Source organism: Moschus berezovskii, chromosome 26, assembly GCF_049115385.1.
Source record: "Moschus berezovskii isolate FMDL1 chromosome 26, NW_MosBer_1.0, whole genome shotgun sequence".
NCBI lineage: Eukaryota > Metazoa > Chordata > Mammalia > Artiodactyla > Moschidae > Moschus > Moschus berezovskii.
In genome coordinates, this window is record NC_142485.1 from 38097387 (window position 1) to 38118266 (window position 20880).

A 20880-nucleotide genomic window follows, 5' to 3' on the forward strand; every position below is an offset into this window, starting at 1 on the left:
TGATGGGATATATTTGATCCCACATATTTGATGGCATATAAATGTAATTTCTATTCTGTCAAAGAGAGGTGTAAACACAAGATTCTTGGAAGTGCAATGGCTTTTAGGATCAATTTTAGTGGAGGTTTGATGTGCATTAATTTTTAAATCTAAGCTGATCTTTACATAGTAAATATCAGGCTCTTAAGCAAGGTTGACCTTTCAAAACCATTCTAAGTTCCACGTCTTGGGAAATCACCCCATGTCGTGGCATTTGCATCAGGTGGAGGCAGTGGAAAGTCATGGGGACAATGCAATGCAGAGATTCTTAAGAGGGTTTAGAGCAAGGGCCACATCTCTCAGAAGCCACACACAGATTGGACCAACCTTCATTTTCATAGTGAGCTGTATGCTTTTCCCTAAAGCAGCAGCAAGCTGTTTGAAAGTAGGAATCAATATTCCTAAATCATGTAAAAACTTCATTGAATAAAAACAGATGGTTAAACATGCAGTTACAAGACAAGATAAGAGGAATATTACCTAAAAAGAGTGATGAATATTACTTATGAGAATAACATCAAACTTTATGGTTATCCAAAATCTTCTAAGTGTAATTATTACTTATTTCAGGAAAAAATACTTACTTGTTGTTTTGGCTCCAATCACAACCAAATACTGCAGCTGGATGTCTGTATTTGTGTAGTATTTTACCATCAATTGTTCGAATTATACTGAAATTAAATATAATATGTTAATATAAAATTATAACATTCTAAATACGTTATTCAAAGGAAGAAAGCCAAAACTGTATAATTTAAACAAAAGTGTTTTAGGGTAGAGACCTTTTCTGGAAAGCACAGGGAACATTTAAAAGTACCATGTAAATGATATTATCATTATGATAAGTATATTTACATCACATAGTGTTAATTATGGCAACCCACTGAAACCTATTTAAAGGAGATACTTTCTTATTTAGAAAATATTTTATTTATTTAGGAAATACATAGTATAATACATATATTTTAAAACACAAGCATTAGATTTTCAGCTTCAAAATTTAACAGTTGAAAATTTATGTTTAAAACAACTCATTTACAGTGTTGGTTGTATGTATTATTATACCAAGCCTAAGGCATGTAAGTCATTATAACATTTCCATGGCACATTTTTAAGGGACACAACTAGAAATCTGGAGGAAGCCTTCTCCCCAAATACATTCCATATACTTTCAACGCAAAAATGAACCTTAAGACCCTACTGTTGGAGTCGGAAATGGCAACCTATCCAGTGTTCTTGCCTAGAAAATTCCATGGACAGAGGAGCCTGGTGGGCCACAGTATGTGGAGACGCAAAGAGTTGGACATGACTGAGCACACAATACCCTTCTATATTATTACCATAATACAAGGGCTATTAATTCCATTAGGAACACAAAGCTGTGTGTAAATTAATGTACTGCAAAGTTTTAAATGTCTTTGGAAAAGACCCTTTTAAAATATCTCTGTTATGTGAAAGTGAACATGTTAGTCGTTCAGTCTTGTCTGACTTTTGTGAACCCGTGGACTGTAGCCCACCAGGCTCTAATGTCCATGGGATTCTGGAGGCAAGAATACTGGAGTGGGCAGCCATTCCCTTCTCCAGGGGATCTTTCTAGGCCCACCAAAACTTTTAAGGCTACTAGGGAGTGGTGGTAACCTATACTTACAAATGTTTAGCGCTGACTGTGATATTTATCAAGTAAGTTGGTGCCCTGAAAATACACAGTAAAGATAACTACATATCCCCTAATAAAAAAACTCTTAGGTACGTCTTTCATATTTTGGTATGTATCAATTAGCAAATAGTCATTTTCAAGGGAAAAATTCCTAATACTGTTGTTTCTAAAAATTTTAGTTTCCTGGTACAGATCTTTTGTTTCCACAACTTCTGTATTTTCCAATGAAGTTAAAAAGTGAAGATGAGAAGATTGGGTGGGGTATAGCAAAATCCAAGAGGAGATAAACTCAACTATTTCTCAACAACAATAAATTCCTATACCACATGTCAAAGATGACAATACCTATAGCTGTATGGTAGTACCACCGGATTAAAAACTTCTTTTTAAACTCAAGGGCAATTCTTCCCTTACATATATTTCTTGGAAAACTACTTTTCCCTGGGACTCACATATTTCTGAAACACAGGGTCAGAGAAGTTAGTTAGAAAACACGCATTTCCTACAGCATGACCTTATTCCTCCTTGCAAAGCCTTTTTAAAAGAATAACATCTACTGTGAATGAGTTTCTAGAGCACTTGATATCTCTTGAGTCACCTGGGAAATCAAACACCCCTTCCTCAAAACGTGATGAGAATCAGACTCTGAAAGTACTTGAAGTTGCTGTGAGGCAAGTCACAGTATTTCAGTTATAATTTGAGTAGTATTTACATTTAGAAAGCAATTACTGGTTTATTTTTAAACATCACTGCATTGCTATTTATTACTGGTATATCATAGCAGTCCATGTGCCTATATATGGAGCTGCTAAGTCGCTCAGTCGTGTCTGACTCTTTGAGACCCCATGGACTGTAGCCCATCAGGCTCTGCTGTCCATGGGATTTTCCGGGCAAGAATATTGGAGTGGGTTGCCATTTCCTCCTCCAGGGGATCTTCCTAACTCAGGGATCGAACCTGGGTCTCATCTGCTGCACTGGCAGACAGGTTATTTACCACTAGTGCCACCTGGGAAGCCACCATAAATAACATTTATGATAGCTGGCAGAGCTGTACAAACAGAATCTTATCAAATATTTTAATACAGGTACTAACATGAGACAGTTATATTATCAAATGCATCTTTATAAACAGTGTGATTTCATACACAGTACTTACCAGTAACCATCACCACTGCAGGTTGCTATTCTTTTGGAATCTTTATGACTCCAGGCAATGCAGAATATCCCATTTTTTCCATGCTTCAAAAAATGCAAAATACCTATCAATAAGAAATAATTCACCCCTTTTTTCTCTTATTTATTTACTTCTTCTAATATTACTTTTCTATTAAGAACTTGCTCTAGATGATGTTACAGAGACATTATTGTGAACAACAGAAAGCTGAATATACACTTTAAGAATGTGCAAAGCTATCACACTTAAGAAACAAAACCACTGCTTTAAGACATAAACTGGGTGGCTCTATTTCCTTTTTGGGGACACTGATAAAGACCCAAAGTCTGTCAGTCATCTGTAGAATTAAGCTCAGTTTTATACCTTTTTCTGGGAAAGCCAACCTTTCCCATAATGATGAAGATCCTTATAGTTTTCAAACCCAATGCTATTAAAACTACAGTAAAAGAGATACTGCAAGCAACTGTTATTATTGATTGTTCTTCTAAATTTCATTTTTATAAGACAAAGAAGGTTTAAGGTTATTATTATAAATCACTATATTTATCTGTACTCTACATTTATCTGTATTCTTGGACTAGAGAAGGGTAAAGCTGGTATGATTAGAACTTTTAAAAACACAAAGAATATAATCTATACACAGGAATGTCACTCATCAACTAGGTAACGGGTGTAATCAATTCATTTCCAAGTTTCCCAGCGTCTTGGTGACTTGTGACCTAAGTACCTTCTCATTAGCACTAGGCAGCCCCAACCTGATCCCATAGCCAGCCCCAAGCATACAGGACGTCTCCTATGTCATTCATGGCTTTCCCAGCGTCCAGGGGCATAGTTAGGACCAGTATCAAAATTGCTTAAATTCAGGATAATAAATGTGGGAAAAATTAACACTGCTGGCTTCAATTAACTGTTACATGGGCCTCACAAAATAAAAAGCAGGACACTACTGACCCCTCAGTGCACTGAGTTCATGAGGATGAACTCAGCCAACGGAGGACCCTGACTCCTTCAACCGAATGAGTATAAAGACTACCTCCAATCCCGTGTCCATCCTTATAAAGATGGACCCCCCAAAAAAGGTAAAAATAGCAAACCGAAGACCACCTTAGTAAAGCAGCCTTAAAGCTCCAGAGAAAAAGTCACTTTAGTTTCCCCTTAACACCAGCCACAATTTAAGTACTATAATCTCTGTAACCACTTGAATGAAATTTCAAGAGATCGAGGGACAATCCTAGATCCTGTTCATATTTTCCTCCCGTCACAGCTAATGCACTGTCAATGAGATCATATATATTTTGCAAATATTAACAGAACTCAGAATAAAAATGGAAGGACAATTCAACACAAGCAGAAGTACGATCTGTGACACCACAGAGGAGAGAGGGAGTTTTTACAACGTGTTATGGAGAAATGGAATTTGAGACTCAGAAGAACTAAAACATCCAACTGTACCATCTTACAGGTGAACAATCAGGCTCAAGGCAATAAAATGATTCTATGTCAAAAGCTAATCAGTGACAAAACTGGGACTGTGATTTGGGACACGTTCTGAGCTTAGTCTTTTTCTAACTTTTGAGTATTTGCCTAGACAATTTTGTGGAAGATGACTTAAAATTCCTTTGAACCTCTAATGCAACTTTAGGTAAATAACTGTATCTTAGACTTAGCTACTGGAGAAGGAAATGGCAACCCACTCCAGTGTTCTTGCCTAGAGAATCCCAGGGACAGGGGAGCCTGGTGGGCTGCTGTCTATGGGGTCACACAGTCGGACACGACTGAAGTGACTTAGCAGCAGCAGCAGCAGACTTAGCTACATTTTTCAGAATTCATTTTAGCATATGCATGTCCTCTTGGATTTTCTTCTAATTAAGAGAATATAATGCCACCTGCTGATTAACTATTAAATTTAGAGAGAAAAGCATTGAAAGTACATGAGGCCATAAATTATATTATTAAGCTAGCAATAAATACATCCTACCTCATTAAATCGTTGTACCATTTTGCCCTTTTTAATATCCCAAATAAAAGCACCGTTTCGGGAAGTTGCTCCAGCAATACAATTTAAATCACCTTAGGAAACAATTTGTTAGACATTATATGAAATGTATGCCACAAATGCAACTCTTTTTAAAAATACAATTTTTGAAAAAGACTTGAGTTTGCAAAGTGCTTCAAGTTTTTTTTTAATAATAAAAATTATTAATTGCATGCAAATATAAACAGAAAGTATAGTGCATAAATATATCATACAATTTCAACAGTTATCAAAGTATGGTCAATCTTATTTTCGTCTATAGCCCCCTACTGGATTTTTTGGAGCAAAGCTCTAGCATGGAGGAGAAAAACAAAAAACAACCGACAAAACGAAAACAAAGCCCCAGAGAAACCCATCCCGGGGTGTCCCTGCCCCAGTGAGGCGCTGGCCTGGGCTGTTTCATGCTTAAAAACAAAAGAGGGGAGGGTGGGGTGGTGAGGGGAAGGTCCGTGTTTTTAAAATTGGCCAGGACTGGGAAGGACAGGGTTCCTTTTCCTCATAGTTCTTTCTTTAAAACTTTAAAAATTTTTTCTTTTTTTTTCTTTTTTTAACACTGTGTTCTTTCATCAATAAACACTTGAGGATGGATGTCTAAAATACAGGATCTCTTTTATTAATGTGATCAAACTAGTATAATCACAAACAGAAAAACTATCAATAATTCCTCAGTATTGTTACATATCCAGTCAGCATTTACACTTTTCTGACCATCTAACAATTTTAGTAATCTATTAATGGTTGCTGCTGCTAAAGCAAATATTTCTGTAAGCAAGACACATGAAAAAATTCACTTTCTCCATCAAAATCATAATGCTCTTTATTTTTAAGAAAAAAAATCTATGAAAATCAAACTACTGCTAAGTTAGTAGATGCTTCTGAATTTGCTACAAGGCAATCAAAGAAGAGATTTTCTCCATTAGAAGAAAGAAATAGCTATTACCTGCTACCCAGGAGAAAAAATATAAAGGAATTATTTTGTGATAAATGACTGTAAGTATTTTACAAAAGAGTCCTCACCAGTTTTTCTAGGATTTTCATTCTGCTACCCTGTTGGGGCTCTAAAATTACTGGGGAAAAGTTTTCACATTTATTTGCACCTCTAAAAATTTTCCTGTGATTCTACTCTAAAAATAGGGAAAAGAAAGTAGAAGTCTAAAGACATCAAACCCTTTAAAAACCCAATATATATATTCAGGGCTAAAAATTTATGTGCATGGGGAGATAAGCTAAAAAATAAGCTATATACTGTCTATAAGTCAGTTTTTAATTCATATATTAGTATTAGGACAAATAAGTAAAACATTCTACATACTTTTTAAAGTGAAAAACTCAGTTTAGTTTTTAAAGTTATTCATTACAGGAAAATTTAATGTTTTGGGAGAAAATGCCAGCAGTTTCATAGGACATCTCTTTTCTTTTTTATGTACAGGAAAGTATAAAGGTTCCACCATACTGAGTCCAAGAAAAGACCCTAGTATTGCATAAAATCTTCAATATTACAAAAGTGGAGTTTATACAGAATCACACGCTCATAATCAAATTTATGATCATTCTTATTCACAAAACAGATGCACCAGGGAAAGACAGGTAGCATAATTTTTAGAAAAAAATATTTTATTTTTAGATGTTTGAGTCACATGAAAACTTCCATCATGTAAAATATATTACACCTTTATAGGGCTTCCCTGGTGGCTCAGACAGTAAAGAATCTGCCCGCAAAGCAGGAGACCTGGGTTCCATCCCTGGGTTGAGAAGATCCCCCAGAGAAGGGAATGGCAACTCACTCCAGCATTCTTGCCTGGAGAATCCCAGGGACTGAGGAGCCTGGTGGACTACAGCTCATGGGGTCACAGAGAGTCGGACATGACTGAGCAACTGACACTTTACAGGCAGATCTATACAGATACAGCTAAAATGAGATGGGTCAGTATCATCCCGATTTACTGTGGCTTTTCTATGTGGCTACACCATACAGACGGAGAAGGCAATGGCGAGCCACTCCAGTACTCTTGCCTAGAAAATCCCATGGATGGAGGAGCATGGTGGGCTGCAGTCCATGGGGTCGCTAAGGGTCGGACACGACTGAGCGACTTCACTTTCACTTTTCACTTTCACACATTGGAGAAGGAAATGGCAACCCACTCCAGTGTTCTTGCCTGGAGAATCCCGGGGACGGGGGAACCTGGTGGGCTTCCGTCTATGGGGTCATGCAGAGTCGGACACGACTGAAGTGACGCAGCAGCAGCACACCATACAGAAGGGCCCAGAAATCAAAGTGCCTGCTCAGGGAGTTTATTCTAAATCCCCTCAAAACTATACCAACACATATGTTGATACTAATCTGCCTCCACAATCATTTGCAGCAAGACGGCACTGAAGGACAGTAGATAATGCAGATGAACATAAAAGTTAGGAGAGTCATTCAATCGTACTCCTGATTGTAATAAAAAATGTTCTTACCTGGAGCCCATGAAAGGGAATAAATAACCCCTTCGTTCCCCGGGGAAGTGTACACCGCAGTCAACGTGTTTATATCCCAGACTTTTATGGTGCCGTCAAATGAAGCTGTTGCTAAAAGATTGGGATTGTCAGGCTTGAATTTGCAGTCAAAAATAGTTTCCACATGACCCTAGGAATGCAGCGTAAAAAAGCACAGAAGAAAACCAGGCAAAATGTGAGTTCTCAGCAGGATTGTATTCTATTTTACACAGAGGTGTCATGATCATTACAACAGAAGTCTGCAGACTCATAGAATTATTATGACTCAATAATAGAAATAAACCTTAGAAAACACTTAATCCAACCTTGCTCATTTCATGAATGAGAACAAGAAAGCTTGGAGTAACTGGCAGAGATGGACTTTCTCCTTCATCCTGAAAGAACATTCCATTTCTCATTTTGCTTCTAAAATATAGAGCAACTACATGATTTTCCAATACTATACCTAGGGGTAACATGGCCCACACAGTGATGGGAACACTGCCAAACGCAGAATATTCCTGATAAGCTAAGCAGACAGTACATTTTAAAGAAATTTAATGTTTACAATATTTACAATTAAATAGTTTTAATAGTTCTAGACATCTTTATAGAAAGTTTCAGTCAACCAAAATAAATTCCTAATGTATGGTTCTCTATAAAAATAATCTTAGGACAATATTAATACATAAGTAAAACTAAACATCACTTTATACACAAAGTAAGCATTGGATTATAAAAGAAAGGAAAACCACAGACATACCAAGTCCCTAAGAAAATCCCACTTCTTGGCTCCCATATCATAAAGGCCAACACCACCATCCAAGAAACAGCACACGGCGTGACCAGGAGGAAGAGAGAAGGCTTGATTCTGTGTCAGGGTTGGGGGTGGGACTGCTTCACTCGTGGAGGACGTGTACTGATTTTTGGTTGGGGACTGGTTTGAAACTAGAAAAGAAAGTGATAAACCCTTATGCCAGTGGCTTCCCACATACTGGAATGAAGTCAAAGGACTTAATTTATATAGATACTCCTTCATTTTCTTTTATCTAGAATGTCTATCAGTAAACTCTTAATAAGCAATGATCAAAATTTCTGCCACAGGTGTACTTTTGCAGAACTGCCCACACACACTCACACATATATACAAAATGGGATATTATTTTGAAAAGAGGTGTACAGAGTGCAGGTGAAACAAGATGAATAAAAAGTAGTGTGAAGAATCACAGTATGTGCTGAATATTTAATTTCTTACTGCCCCATAAATTAAAACACAGCATGATTATTCTGGAATCAATTTTCTTTCAAAATGCTGATATAAAAGCTCACTTCTTCCTCTACACATGCAAATACACATGAAGTTTTTTCTTTTAAAACTAATAACCCTCTTCCATAAAATTTCAATCCAGTGAAAATAACTATTTTGAGGATTTATTTATTATTCCCTTTAATTTAGCTTGTGGCTCAGCTGGTAAAGAATCCACCTGCAATATGGGAGACCTGGGTTCGAGACCTCGGTAGGGAAGGTCCCCTGAAGAAGGGAAAAGCTACCCACTCCAATATTCTGGCCTGGAGAATTCCATGGACTATATAGTCCATGGGGCTGCGAAGAGTTGGACATGACTGAGCGACATTCACTATCACTTAATTTAGCACCCAAATTAACAATCACAACTGTCTGACATACATTTTTATTTGCATCTTAATTTCTTCTTTGTCAATGTTTACTTTTTATAGACTTTCATTTCCCCAACTTTGTATAAAAGTTTCCTAGCTTAGTTATTTTCTGTATATTCTTTTTTTTTTTTGCAGGTTAAACAGTACAAATCTTACAATTCTGCAGGTCAGATCTGATGCAATTATCACTGGGTTATCACATATTTTGTCTTCTTTCAAAAAAACTTTCCCTTAGAATGTGAATATGATCTTACAAATATAATTTAAAATAAGGATACCACTATAAATTATTAGATCAATCTATATTAAGTACACATTGGAATACAGATATTTCCCAGTATATTTGATTCAGAGCAATTTTATTTAATCCTATCACTCTTTCTATTTCTTATTTTCACCAGTACCATCATTTCATTTTCCCCATGCAGACAATTTAATATTATTTTAATACCATCATTCAATAATATTTAAAAATGTAATTTTGCTCTAAATATCTTCAATTTAGCAATATTAGATATTATGTGGCTTTGATGGTAACTTTTACACACATATTATCAAGGGCAGTTTTTAAAAATTTGACTTTCAGTAGCATCCAGTATTTGTTATATCATTATATGATTTTATTTGCTAGAAGAAAATATGATATTTTTAAATATTAAATTTTAACATTTTTACTTACATTTTTTCCTTGGAGGAGAATTCAGTACATGTAAGCAGTGAAATCCTGTTTTCTTTAATTTAAAATTATCAACAGGTGTTGTTCTAGAAACATTCCAAATGCGTAAAACACCCACTTGGGAATCTAGTCAGATCAAAAGAAAAGCATTCTTTATTTGAAACATAAAATGCTGAGATATAAAAGTAATAAAATTTCAACTTGCCAGACTTTTAATGCCACTTACTGACATTCTTCACACAATGTTATATAATAATACAAAGAAGCAACTGAAATGATATTCATCCCTTAAATATTTGGCAGGTTTTGCTGTTTTTATTTTTGTTTCAAATCCCCTTCTAAGCTAAAAGGCTGCTTGCTTTTGCAGCTTCCCCCAGAAAAGACAGTTATGATGATTTTATCACAAAAAAGCACCCAGTGACAATGTGCTCTAGCAAAGCCAGTCACAGAAAACTTTCTACCCCCACCATTAGCAATCCTTCCTCTTTTGAAACATTTGTAAACTGCTTCCTTGCTCACCTGCAGCCAAACAAGTACTAGCTGATATGCCTGAAGAGTAACTAGAAAACCCCTTGCTTCCAAAATTCCCACTTTAATAAGTTACTCCAGAAACAAGACTGGCAGTTCCTCAACTGATTAAATGCAGTTACCATATGACCCAACAATTGCTCTCCTGCATACACACCCAGTACTATTGCCTAGAAAATCCCATGGATGGAGGAGCCTGGTAGGCTGCAGTCTGTGGGGTCGCTAAGGGTCGGACACGACTGAGCGACTTCACTTTCACTTTTCACTTTCCACTTTCACACATTGGAGAAGGAAATGGCAACCCACTCCAGTGTTCTTGCCTGGAGAATCCCAGGGACGGGGGAGCCTGGTGGGCTTCCGTCTATGGGGTCGCACAGAGTCGGACACGACTGAAGTGACGCAGCAGCAGCAGCAGCAGCATACACACCCAACTGAATTATAGACATGTCTACATAAAGCCTGCACACACACGTTCACAGCAGCATCATTCATAACAACACAAAAGTGAAACAAGCTAAGTGTCTATCAACTGATTAATGGATGAAGAAAATTTGGCATATCCATACAATGGAACATTATCCATCATATAAAGGAATGAGTACTCATTCACATTACATCATGGATGAATCCTGAAAACTAGAGAAGCCAGACATGAAAGGCCACACATGGAATGATTCAATTTCTGTGAATCCAGAACATGCAGATCAGAGAGGCAGAAAGCAGATTAGTGGTTAATGGACACACATGTGTGACCAGGGAGTGTGCTGGGGCGTCATGGATACTGACTGTTGATGGGTACAGTCTATCGGGGGAGGAGGAAAGATTCTGGAGGTAAATGGTGGTAACAGCTGTCCAACGTTGTGAACACAGAAGCCTCTAACTGTATGCTTTAACTTGGTGATGTTTATGATATGTAAATTTCATCTCAATAATAAGGACAGTAATAATAATACATAAAAACAAAATTCCCTTGTCTATCATTAATTATATCGTGTGTAATTAAGTCAATTAACATATATAAATAAGAATCTACTTCCATGTGTCGTTTAAGTGCTTAAAAAATAAAGGCTTCTTTAAAGCTGTTGAAAGGATAAAGACTCTCTTGTCTTTTATTGTAGACTTAGCAAATATGGGGGAGAAGACAATGGCACCCCACTCCAGTACTCTTGCCTGGAAAATCCCATGGATGGAGGAGGCTGGTAGGCTGCAGTCCACGGGGTCGCTAAGAGTCAGACATGACTGAGCGACTGCACTTTCACTTTTCACTTTCATGCATTGGAGAAGGAAATGGCAACCCACTCCAGTGTTCTTGCCTGGAGAATCCCAGGGACGGGAGAACCTGGTGGGCTGCCGTCTATGGGGTCGCACAGAGTCAGACACGACTGAAGCGACTTAGCAGCAGCAGCAGTGGCAAATATGGGAAGTATTTATAGCTGAAAGTACTCGGTTTCTCTGAACCTATGTGAATGATAAGTCATTAATTCCTAATGACTATTTTAAATTCCTCATCTTCCCATCCTCCATCACTTCTTAGCTTTGCTGACTGTCTTATAATTAGGAAAACATGACTCAAAACTATCAGTGAGGCTAAGAGACCTCTCATTCATATAACGTGTTTTTCTAGCCAGTATCTTTTTTGCCATCCAGCCATGGCTGAAAGTGAATTGCTGTTCCCTTTTGTATACACACAAACCCAGACATGCACACACATGTGTACATGCATGACATATTCTGATTTTGCCAGAAACCTGGAAAACTGGGCCTTCTTCTCATTTTTATTTGTCACTGTGTTAATGATATACAATAGAAATAAAAGTAAACTTGGTATTTACTGTAATAAATGATAATACTTGAGATATTAATGTCTTATACAAAATCAGTCAATAAAAGAGTGCAATTTCCCTGAATCAATTTAAAAATATGCACATATTTGAAACTCTGGGGAACAAGGTTAAAGTTACCTCCAGTTATAAACATCCCAGGAGCACTGGGAACCCAGGCCAGACACTGCACAGAAGCTGCTGCACTGGGAAAACTAAATGTTGTTATGCAACAAAGTGACTCAGAATCCACTAGGCGAATTCCATGATGCAAATTAGCCACGAGCAGATAGTCAGTAGACAGCGGGTCCCACTCCAGGGCCGACACGGGATCCTCTTCGTCTGTCCCTTCAAGAGATTCGGGTCTCAGCACATGCTTCTGACTTTTATTACCTATTCAAATGTAAGGAACATGATTTTCAACAAAATTTCCAAAATAAGACTAACAACTGAGATCATTTGAACTTCCTCTTTGCAGACCACTGATCCCAAGAGTCCTGGGAATATAAGTCTGGCATTTCTATGTGGAAGTCATAACTGACATGCAAATGCAGGGGAATTAAGAGTTTGTCCGAAAGATGACAGGGAAGCTACAGTCCACGGGGTCACAAAGAGTCAGACACGACTTAGTGACCAAACAACTAAGGATGCAGCTGGACAGAACTGCTTTGCTTAGACAATCTCCAGTATCCTGGATGTCTTTTTATTTGCTACTGAGAAGTTGTTAGAAAAAAGAAAAGTGGAAAAATAACCCACATGATCTTGTCAACAATTACAATTTCATTAAGTTACAACAGCATAGGGGTAGGGAGGTACTCACCAACAGGAAGAATATTGTGTTCTGATTAAAAGCACAGGCTTTGGAGGGCTGCCTGGGTCCAAATCCTAGTCCCAAGATACTGAATCTCTGTGTGCTCACTTTTTTATTTTATGGTAGAGAACACGATGATACCAGAGGTCTTTTTTTTTTTAAGAGTAAATGAGTTAATTGCCTTGCAGCATCCCAATATTTACAGTCATCTGTCCTCATTCATACTATCATTTGCCACATCGTAATTCACTCCTGGCTACCAGAACAAACAGGCAGCCAGAAAAATAGGGAGATGAAACAAATGAAATTAAGTGAAGAAAAGGACCAGCAAACAATCCTCTTATTTCTTCCAAATTATATACACACTGGTGATAACGAAAAAAAGGCTTTTGCTGACACACCACACGGAAACTGCAATTAAATGTTCCCTTCGCTTGCAACAGAAAGGCAGTGAAACAGCCAAGTTTAGAGATTACAACCTTAACAGAAGTACCAGTTATTCCTAAGTATCATAAACTTTAAAAGAAGTGCTTACTCAAAAAATAAGACAATTGAAAGATACCATAGCTCTTTCTGCAATGAATCATTCAGTTCAGTTCAGTTCAGTCGCTCAGTCGTGTCCAACTCTTTGCGACCCCATGAATCACAGCACTCCAGGCCTCCCTGTCCATCACCAACTCCCGGAGTTCACTCAAACTCATGTCCACAGAGTCAGTGATGCCATCCAGCCATCTCATTCTCGGTTGTCCCCTTCTCCTCCCGCCCCCAACCTTTCCAGCATCAGAGTCTTTTCCAGTGAGTCAACTCGTCGCATGAGGTGGCCAAAGTATTGCAGTTTCAGCTTTAGTATCAGTCCTTCCAATAAACACCCAGGATTGATCTCCTCTAGAATGGACTGGTTGGATCTCCTTGCAGTCCAAGGGACTCTCAAGAGTCTTCTCCAACACCACAGTTCAAAAGCATCAATTCTTCGGCATTCAGCTTTCTTCACAGTCCAACTCTCACATCCATACATGACCACGGGAAAAACCATAGCCTTGACTAGATGGACCTTTGTTGGCAAAGTAATGTCTCTGCTTTTTATATACTATCAAGGTTGGTCATAACTTTCCTTCCAAGGAGAAGGCGTCTTTTAATTTCATGGCTGCAATCAGCATCCGCGGTGATTTTGGAGCCCAAAAAAATAAAGTCTGACACTGTTTCCACTGTTTTTCCATCTATTTCCCATGAAGTGATGGGACCAGATGCCATGATCTTGGTTTTCTGAATGTTGAGCTTCAAGCCAACCTTTTCACTCTCCTCTTTCACTTTCATCAAGAGGCTTTTGAGTTCCTCTTCACTTTCTGCCATAATGGTAGTGTCATCAGCATATCTGAGATTATTGATATTTCTCCCAGCAATCTTGATTCCAGCTTGTGCTTCTTCCAGCTCAGTGTTCCTCATGATGTACTCTGCATATAAGTTAAATAAGCAGGGTGACAATATACAGCCTTGACGTACTCCTGTTCCTATTTGGAACCAGTCTGTTGTTCCATGTACAGTTCTGACTGTTGCTTCCTGACCTGCACACAAGTTTCTCAAGAGGCAGGTCAGGTGGTCTGGGATTCCCATCTCTTTCAGAATTTTCCACAGTTTACTGTGATCCACACAGTCAAAGGCTTTGGCATAGTCAATGAAGCAGAAATAGATGTTTTTCTGGGACTCTCTTGCTTTCTCCATGATCCAGCGGATGTTGGCAATTTGATCTCTGGTGCCTCTGCCTTTTCTAAAACCTGCTTGAACATCTGGGAGTTCATGGTTCACATATTGCTGAAGCCTGGCTTGGAGGATTTTGAGCATGACTTTACTAGCATGTGAGATGAGTGCAACTGTGCGGTAGTTTGAGCATTCTTTGGCATTCCCTTTCTTTGGGATTGGAATGAAGACTGACCTTTTCCAGTCCTGTGGCCACTGCTGAGTTTTCCAAATTTGCTGGCATATTGAGTGCAGCACTTTCACAGCATCATCTTTCAGGATTTGAAATAGCTCAACTGGAATTCTACCACCTCCACTAGCTTTGTTCGTAGTGATGCTTTCTAAGGCCCATTTGACTTCACACTCCAAGATGTCTGGCTCTAGGTCAGTGATCACGTTATCGTGACTATCTTGGCCGTGAAGATCTTTTTTGTACAGTTCTTCTGTGTATTCTTGCCACCTCTTCTTAATATCTTCTGCTTCTTTTAGGTCCATACCATTTCTGTCCTTTATCGAGCCCATCTTTGCATGAAATGTTCCCTTGGAATCTCTAATTTTCTTGAAGAGATCTCTTGTTTTTCCTATTCTGTTGTTTTGCTCTATTTCTTTGCATTGATCACTGAGGAAGGCTTTCTTATCTCTCCTTGCTATTCTTTGGAACTCTGCATTCAGATGCTTATATCTTTCCTTTCCTCCTTTGCTTTTCGCTTCTCTTCTTTTCACAGCTATTTGTAAGGCCTCCTCAGACAGCCATTTCGCTTTTTTGCATTTCTTTTCCATGGGGATGCTCTTGGTCCCTGTCTCCTGGACAATGTCACGTACCTCCATCCAGAGTTCATCAGGCACTCTATCTATAAGATCTAGTCCCTTAAATCTATTTCTCACTTCCACTGCATAATCATAAGGGATTTGATTTAGGTCATATCTGAACTGTCTAGTGGTTTTCCCTACTTTCTTCAATTTAAGTCTGAATTTGGCAATAAGGAGTTCATGATCTGAGCCATCATGACTCATAATGACATCATTACATGCTATTTTCCAACAGATCAGATTATAAAAGCAGCATTACATAAACATTACGACATCAACAACATTTCCAAAAGGAAACAATGAAAATTTGATTAGTGCATATCCCTGGAATAATACCAGAGTCAATTTAATTAAAACATTTCTACTGTGAAGTTTGAAAACAGATATTCTAATGATCTGGTTTAGTGTAAGGATATAACCTGAGACAGATATATAGTCTAAGGATATAACTAAAGCGGTAGTTTTCCAACTCTTTTGGCCCTGCTGCTGCTAAGTCACTTCAGTCATGTCCAACTCTGTGCGACCCCATAGACGGCAGTCCACCAGGCTCCACCGTCCCTGGGATTCTCCAGGCAAGAACACTGGAGTGGGTTGCCATTTCCTTCTCCAATGCAGGAAAATGAAAAGTGAAAGTGAAGTCGCTCAGTCGTGTCCAACTCTTAGCAACCCCATGGACCGCAGCCCACCAGGCTCCTCTGTCCGTGGGATTTTCCAGGCAAGAGTACTGGAGTGGGGTGCCACTGCCTTCTCCCTCTTTTGGCCCTAGAATCTCCTATTAATATGAGAATTTTTACATGAAGTCTAATACGGAATAAAGTGGTGCTTTTCAGACTGAAAGGGAACAGAAGGCTTGAAGCCTCAGCTGGACCACCTGCCAAGATGTCCCACCCCACAGACACACTAAGCAGGGTTTAAAAATCACTGCTTCCAAATGATGGATGAACTGCACTATTGTGGGCAGTTCTCCACAAATATTTATTTCTTCCAAGAGAGATAAAGACAGGACAGCAGAGAGCTTGAGATCACAGTCTGCTCGGAACCTAGCGTACAGAAACAACCATCTGTGGTGACAGTTAGTCGCTCAGAAGAGAAGGGGGACCACCCCTCCCTGATACCTGACGCTGCTGGTATCAATGCTAATGTCTCAGAGTTCCAAACTCACAGTTTAGGATGAAGTGTTAGAACTGAAAAGCAGTGCTTCCTTCATGACCCATTAGCTCTTGCATATGTAAGGGAAACACACCACAGGGCTATACGAATGTTTTGTGCACATTAATTGCTAAGAATCCTGTAGAATAGTGAAGTCAAGGAATCTGTATTGGGTTGTTACAGGTTGAATTGTGTCCCTAAGAAATGGTGAAATGTACTAAAATGTCTTACAAATAAAATTTACTTCTAATGGCTATTTGGAATCGGCATAGTACTAGATAATATTTGCACAACTACTGTGCTCTGTGTGTGTGTGTTTGCTCAGTCGTGCCCAACTTTTTGCGACCCCATGGACTGCAGCCCGCCAGGCAACTCTGTCCATATGATTCCCCAGGCAAGAATACTGGAGTGGGTCGCCACTTCCTTCTCTAGGGGATCTTCCCGACCCAGAGATCAAATCTCCATCCCCTGCATTTGCAGACAGATTCTTAACCACTGAGCCACCTGGGAAGCCCAAGCACAACTATTATTTAAAAATTAAAATACTGTTAACTTTCTATGCCATGTAAATATGAAGTTACATCTGTTAATAAGAAAAATAAAATTTAAGACATATGACTAGAAAAAAATTCTTACCTGGTTGAAAAATTGATAGACTTCCGTCGATATGACCAAAGGCAATTTTCCCTTTTTTCTGGGTATGCCATCTGAACATGCAGATATCAGACAGGAAGCTGTGAGCATCTTTGTGCACCGTCACCCCACTGTCTGGTCCTGAGATGGTCCAGATGAACAGCGGGCCTCTGTGGGAAGCAAATGCCACAGCATCACCAGCATTCCAGCACCAGCTAAGAGAGGCAGGCGTCCCTGGAATAAATTAAATCCAGATACACAATCGAGAGATGTGGCATAATATCATGCCATTCAATATTATCTGCATCCTACGCTTCCAAGACAACCAAAATACAAGGTTATGTTCATTATTAACAAAAACTGCCTCTTACTTGGGAATTTAACTTATAAAGTAACCCTAAAGACCACAGGGAACATGCAGAAAGTACGTCTGTGATGAAGAAGTATACCTAGTTTCTGGTTTAAAACTACTCATATGATCTATGCTTCACATACTCAAAGAAACTTACAGAGTTCTTTCTTTCTTTCAGGAAACTATACATTGGGTTGCCCCAAAAGTTCATTTGGCTTTTTCTAACTGGAACAAACTTTTGACCAACCCAGTATTAAAGCAATGAATGCTTACTGTAAGCAATGAAAACTTACAATGAGTTTTTTTGTGCATAAGACCTACTTTAGGTGTTCTGGGTGTACAAATCAGTATGGGATACAATTTCTGCTTTAAAGGATATTAAATATGAACTGGGGTTAAGTGTTATTCTCTCAGTTGCGTCTGACTCTTTGCGACCCCACTGACTGTAGCCCACCAGGCTCCTCTGTCTGTGGGATTTTCCAAACAAGAATACTGGAGTGGGTGGCCATTTCCTCCTCCAGGGGATCTTTCCAACCCAAGGGTCAAATCCAGGTCTCTTGCGTTACAGGCATAAGGATTAAATGTATGAAAAGTTAAATGCTACTATATGCATTTAATAACAAAGTTAATGCTACAAACTACAGTCCAACCAGGAGTTTAGATTTAAATTTTAGTTTTTTGCCTTAAATGAAACAAGTCACGTTACTTAAGCCTGGTTCTTCATCTGTAAAATGGATCTGCCTAAAACGAGCTAACCACCTGTTTCACATAAATGTTAGGGCAAGAAAATACAATGATGTATATATAACCCCTTTTAAAACTAAAAGACAAAATACAAAGGTTAATCATTAATCTCTTATAACTGAGAACACTGTCTCTAACGATTGTTTTTATACTCATTTTTGAATTTTTAATGTTACATTTAAACATAAATTATCTGGTGTTGATTATGTTTTTAATTAATCAGTATACTAAGTCTGATTATTTCATGGAATTGTGTTTTGGTTTGTACGTATGCACACACACAACCATGAATCACGACACGAAACATGTTTCTTACATAGACTTTCATTAGAAAGCCTGGAAAACACTACTTTAAAACCTGAGCTTACTGAAGGATAATATTTTGCTTACTGAAATAACAATATTTCATTCAATGAAGTAAATCCAAGAGATATACCTTTCGTATTGTCAAGTTTAGCAATGACTTTTTGTTCTGCAACATTCCAAATGATCACTAAATTATCAGCACTGCCACTTGCAAACAGGTCAGGGTTATGCGGACACCAAGAGAGAGCTGTGATTGTTTTCTTATGTTCAGACATAATTGCGTGGAGTTTGAATTCATTATAATGGTGATCCAACTAAAAAAAATATAAATAAAACATAACAATGCTTCTTTTTATGTAATACACTTTCCATTAATAATCACATTATTTTTTAAAAGCTGCAGACACAAAAGTGAGTCTACCTAATAACAAGATATGAACACAATTCAAGCTTGGTCTACTTTCAAGTGAATTCAAATGTATTCAATAGAACAAAATCTTCTTTTTTTTAAAAAGAGAGAACTGACATTAAACATATCAATTTTAAAATGAGTAAAAATAAATGTACATTTAAATATGCAAGCTGGAATCAAGATTGCTGGGAGAAATATCAATAACCTCAGATATGCAGATGACACTACCCTTATGGCAGAAAGTGAAGAGGAAGTCAAAAGCCTCTTGATGAAAGTGAAAGAGGAGAGTGAAAAGGTTGGCTTGAAGCTCAACATTCAGAAAACCAAGATCATGGCATCTGGTCCCATCACTTCATGGGAAATAGATGGAAAAACAGTGGAAACAGTGTCAGACTTTATTTTTTTGGGCTCCAAAATCACTGCAGATGCTGATCGCAGCCATGAAATTAAAAGACGCTTGCTCCTTGGAAGGAAAGTTATGACCAACCTAGATAGTATATTAAAAAGCAGAGACATTACTTTGCCAACCAAGGTCCGTCTAGTCAAGGCAATGGTTTTTCCCGTGGTCATGTATGGATGTGAGAGTTGGACTGTGAAGAAAGCTGATCGCCGAAGAATCGATGCTTTTGAACTGTGGTGTTGGAGAAGACTCTTGAGAGTCCCTTATACTGCAAGGAGATCCAACCAGTCCATTCTAAAGGAGATCAATCCTGGGTGTTCATTGAAGGGACTGATGCTAAAGCTGAAACTGCAATACTTTGGCCACCTCATGCGACGAGTTGACTCACTGGAAAAGACTCTGATGCTGGGAAAGGTTGGGGGCGGGAGGAGAAGGGGACGACGGAGAATGAGATGGCTGGATGCCATCACCGACTCTGTGGACATGAGTTTGAGTGAACTCCGGGAGTTGGTGATGGACAGGGAGGCCTGGCGTGCTGTGATTCATGGGGTCGCGGAGAGTCGGACACGACTGAGCGACTGAACTGAACTGAAATATGCATAATTCAGAGATTTATTATATTTCCTGTAGCCCTATCTACTTATGAGGGAAAAATATCTTCAAATAAGTTTTCTGCAGTTTTTAAATTGTATTTTGATCAAAAAATGTACGTTAAGTAAGCCAACTGCTCATTACTGCATTATTAAGATATGCAAGGTTTGCAGAGCAGTGGTATCATTTGGACCTGTTTTATGTTATTGCTTCTTGGAAAGGGCATTATGTTGTTTTTATATGCAAGTGGACAAAATGAATAGCCTAATTTTCCTATTTCCTTTGTAATTGTGCCATTAATTAGTAGATCAATTCACCTATCATTTTTAACATGTTTATGACATACTGTTACATACTGTATTTGTCATTTTGTTTAACCTCGTTTTTCCCTTGAACACAAAACGAACCTTTCAGTGTTATATGATACTTTTTCAAATCATTATTATATTATCTATTAATGCCACCAGTCTTTCTTTAACCATAGACTTGCAGTAAAACCTTAACAGCTAACATAGTCTCCTATGCCCAACGCTATGAGCTTGTTTAAAGGTATAAATGCATTTTCTGTACATGCAGGGATGAACAGGTTTATAAGTTTTAAAGTAGTTAGTGATTTAGGTTACCAATGGTAGATAATGCAGATGTAAAGCATCTAACAGAAAAAACTGCTGTAAAAGCCACTCAGCGGAAGAGTCTATAAATACAAGTGCATGAAGAATTCATTTTGCATATCAGTGACCCTCTCTGACTTTACAAATTACCCACATGGGGTCTTAAGCGCAATGCAGAAAACTGAACTCAGGAATTTCAAATCGAGTGTCAATGAAATATTTTTATTAACTAAACTGCAGACT

At 38.3% G+C, this 20880-nt stretch overlaps 1 protein-coding gene across 5 annotated transcripts in view; it reads right to left on the minus strand.

The window, feature by feature from the left end:
* The window catches only part of WDR17 (WD repeat domain 17), a 73505-nt gene that overhangs the window by 28242 nt on the left and 24383 nt on the right, over window positions 1-20880 (minus strand). For 3 of the 5 annotated variants that reach the window (XM_055416342.2, XM_055416343.2, XM_088832614.1), the window contains 9 exons: window positions 18754-18937; window positions 17225-17455; window positions 12226-12477; window positions 9740-9862; window positions 8147-8331; window positions 7366-7534; window positions 4849-4940; window positions 2853-2935; window positions 624-710 (listed from right to left, as the gene is read on the minus strand). In XM_055416342.2, coding sequence (XP_055272317.2) covers window positions 624-710; window positions 2853-2935; window positions 4849-4940; window positions 7366-7534; window positions 8147-8331; window positions 9740-9862; window positions 12226-12477; window positions 17225-17455; window positions 18754-18937 — 1406 coding nt within the window. Of the gene's footprint in view, window positions 1-623; window positions 711-2852; window positions 2936-4848; window positions 4941-7365; window positions 7535-8146; window positions 8332-9739; window positions 9863-12225; window positions 12478-17224; window positions 17456-18753; window positions 18938-20880 lie in introns of those variants that run through there. The other 2 variants (XM_055416345.2, XM_055416344.2) reach the window with 2 other exon arrangements.